Source organism: Nyctereutes procyonoides, unplaced genomic scaffold (assembly GCF_905146905.1).
Source record: "Nyctereutes procyonoides isolate TBG_1078 unplaced genomic scaffold, NYPRO_anot_genome, whole genome shotgun sequence".
Classification (NCBI taxonomy): Eukaryota; Metazoa; Chordata; class Mammalia; order Carnivora; family Canidae; genus Nyctereutes; species Nyctereutes procyonoides.
Window position 1 is genome coordinate 12,825,001 of NW_026575142.1, and position 3,392 is coordinate 12,828,392.

A 3,392-nucleotide genomic window follows, 5' to 3' on the forward strand; every position below is an offset into this window, starting at 1 on the left:
CTCTGGAGCCCCCCAGCGGGGTTCTGCACCTCCAGCCACGAGCCCGGGCTGCTGTGCACGTCCCACCACGACGACGCCGCGCCGTTGGTCACCTCGCCCGCCGCCAGCGTCGAGTGGAAGCCTGACTTGTACCACGACTCGTACGGGTGCGCCATGCCCACGCGCGGGTACAGGCCGTCGGCCGCCGTCGTGTGCACCTTGGAGATGAAGGCCGACTGGCCGCCCGCCTCCTGCGGGGACACTCCGGCCGCCGCCGCCGCGGCCGCCGCCGAGTTGGAGAAGAGGCCGCCGTAGTCGCTGCTGAACGCGGACGACGTGGGGGACGTGGAGGCCAGGCAGAAGGCGCTGTTGGCTGCGCCCGAGCCGCCCGCCAGGCCGCCCGAGCCGCGGCCACCGGTGGCCACGGCGAAGCCCGAGAGGCTGGAGCCGAGGTTGCAGCTGGACGAGGAGCGCTTCCAGGGGTGGAAGCCGCCCTTGGCGAAGGCGCTCGACTCCGGCAGCGTCGTCAGCGGGCTCGTGTTGCCGATCTTGTTGCAGGTCGCCGCCAGCATGGCCAACGGGGTCGTTCCGAAGCGCGGCTCTTCCTGGAGTGGGTGGGGTGAGGGAGGGAGCAAGGAGAAGGAGGGCAGGAAGAAGTGGGAGGAAGACACAAAGTGCACCCGTGAGCAGCCTCGTTTCCCCGCGGCTGGTCCCGGGGGGTCGTGGCTCCCGGGCTCGCGCCTCCTCCCCGCGCGCTCGCCAAGGATGCGCCGCGCCCCGCGCGGGGCGGAGGCGATCCCAAGGGCGAGGGCCCCGGCGCTGCAAAGTTGTGTGCTTCGGTGGGGGCTACACATCAAAGACGTCTCCGTGCTCCCCGGCTCGGCCGCTGCAACCCCTGCCCCGGGCCGGACTGGGGCCGCTCGCCTCCCGCGCGCCGCGAGCCCGCTCCTCTCCCCGAGGCCCCCAAATCGCCCTTCGGAGCAGAGCGCGGAAGTAAACACAACGACGACAAACGCCGAGTGAGGGCGGAGGCGGCCGACACTGCGGCTCGGGGGCTGGAGAAACTTGGGACACTGCTTCCCGGCGTGGCTACGGCTTGACTCTTTTTTTTTTTTTTAAATAGAAAACACTGGTGTGTTTGTTTTTTTTTTTTTTTAATGTTTACACCCCCGCCCCCAAACCCTCGATTATGAAAACAAGAATCCGCGAAGGGGACCCAGCGATGGATTTCAAAGCCACAGGCGAACTGGGGAGCCAGAGAAGTGTAGATGTTTGTTAACGTGACTACACGGACTGCAAAAACGATTAAGGCTGTTTTCTGGAAACACCACTGTCGCGTAATTGCAACAATCCCCGGAGCAAGGGGGGATGGGGTATAAATCACCAGGGGGAAGAAAAGAAACCTCTAGGTTTTCTTTAAAGCCACATTTAAAAAGAGAGGAAAAAAAAGGACTTGCTTAACAAATCATTTCCTTACAAAGGCATCTCCTAGGTTTCAATAACTTGGAAAGAATCAGTCCCAGAAACGTGGAAAGTGCTAAAAGGAGCTGAAGCTGCAGCTTGCAGTCCGGCAGCAACAGTTTCTCCAGAGCCGCGGACGCGGAGAAGCCATAACGAAAATTTACTGCAGTTAAAGCGAGCAAGCGCCTTGCCGCACTTCCGACTTACCCCGAGTATAGACGTGGCCATAGCAGGTCCCTTGGGCTGCGCGGCGGGGCCGGGAGCGGGGCTGAGCCTGGCGGCTGCTCCGGAAAGCTGCTCGGATCCCGCGCAGCTCCCGCGTCCCCGCGCTCGCGCCGAGCGGACTCCGGGCTCCCGCCGGCTAAACTCAGCCTAAGTGCGAGGAGCACCCGCTTTGAAGTGCCGCTGGCTGCGCCTCTCGCCCAATGAGGGCGCAGGCGGAGCAGACGGGAGCTGCCCCGCAGCCAATCAGACGCGCCGAGGGGCCCAAGCCAGGGCTCCCGGCGCGTGCCAGTCAAGGCGGCTAGCGAGGTGTCGGGAGGGGAGGGGGGGACGCGGGCTAGAGCCCGGAGAAATTACAGTGCAATTAAACATTTACACACACGCACCAAGCCAGGTTGAAGTCGTGCCGAGACCCAGCCACAAGCCCCCCGAACCACCCCGAGATGATGCAAGTTAGAACTGACAGCCCCGCTCCACTCCCCACTTGTGGGAAAGGAGGCAAGAGGGGAGGGGGCGCCGAGGCGGAGGCCGCAGCAGCGAGGCCTAAGTAAAGACGGAAATGTCAACGCGCACTTGGTGTGTCTAGGCTCTCGCCTGCAAAGCACAACTTCAGCTGGAATCCATCATCCTCGGTCGCAGTTCTATCGTCGTCGTTTGTCTTCTACCCAGTTCGTCTCCCCCCCCCTCGGTCCCCCCAACCCCCCCGCAACTGGGATTCGGCTTTACCCACTCCGGAGTCACATTGAGGAGAGGGCGCGAAAGGACAGCTCCTCCGAGAGGAGAGAAATAGGCCTCTCGGTCCAGGTCTACACCCACAGACTTGTTGGGAGGGCCTGGAGCCTGCGCATCCCGCTCCTTCCCCCAGAGGTCTAAGTGACTTCCTAATTGTCGCTCTGGCCTCTGACCCGGGGGGTAATACAAGTGCCACTCACACCAGAAGCTTCTGGTGGTAATTGAGGGCACCCTTTGTACCGTTTCGCCAGCGCCTAGATACCAGGTTAACCCAGTTGTCAAATACGACTAAACAGTGGGAAGTGCTGATTATCTGCCGGGTTTCGCAGGGGGCCGGCGTGGGGGTGGGAGGCATCAACCCATACAACACGCTGCACGAAGCCGCTTATTTTCACGTTGTAACAACTTTGGAAACATAGACCCGCGCGAGCTGCGCCCGCCCCCACCGCCACCCCCGCCGAAGCAGCAGCTTGCTCCGCTGTTTGTTTAACCCGGTGAAGATTTGCACGTCACGTATCAGCCTGGAGTCGAGTTTTCTTGCCCCAGCTTCCGCCCACTCCCACCCCAGACCCCCTGGGCCCGGAGGCTCTCCTGCGCAGCCCAGGCACTGCGTGCAGAGATGGGCTCTCCCCACGCAGCGCCCTGCTTTCGTGACCGTGCTCCAGGGGCCTCTCCTGGGGACCTCCATCCGCCAGCGCGGGGCACAAGGCCACACGTGGGCGCCTCCGCATTTCGCAGGCTGGAAGCATCCTGAAGTCCTCTCCGGATCTTGTCGGTGTGCAAAGAGGTGTCCCCAGGCAGACAACTGCGCGTGCTGGAGCCCCTCAGCGAGCGCTGAGCTGGTCGCTTTGCTCTCTGGGTCTCGCTTTCTCTTTCTTCTTCAGGCCAGTTGGAGCTGCTTTTGAACCAGAAATGCCAGCGTCCTCGGACAGACCTGGGGGCTGGTTTTTAATGTACCACATTCCCCCCTCCAAACCCACATCCAGCTTTTCAGAAGA

The 3,392-nt window shown here is 62.4% G+C and overlaps 1 protein-coding gene across 1 annotated transcript in view; it reads right to left on the reverse strand.

Annotated features, from left to right (window-relative positions):
• Nucleotides 1-1,720, reverse strand: part of SP9 (Sp9 transcription factor) — a 2,573-nt gene extending 853 nt beyond the window's left edge. Inside the window, exons 1-2 of the mRNA XM_055308494.1 lie at nucleotides 1,648-1,720; nucleotides 1-584 (exon numbers count right to left, since the gene is read on the reverse strand). The exon at nucleotides 1-584 is cut by the window's left edge and continues 853 nt beyond it. Coding sequence (XP_055164469.1) covers nucleotides 1-584; nucleotides 1,648-1,668 — 605 coding nt within the window. The 5' untranslated portion in view covers nucleotides 1,669-1,720. The remainder of the gene's footprint in view (nucleotides 585-1,647) is intronic.
• Between the last annotated feature and the right edge of the window lie 1,672 nt (nucleotides 1,721-3,392).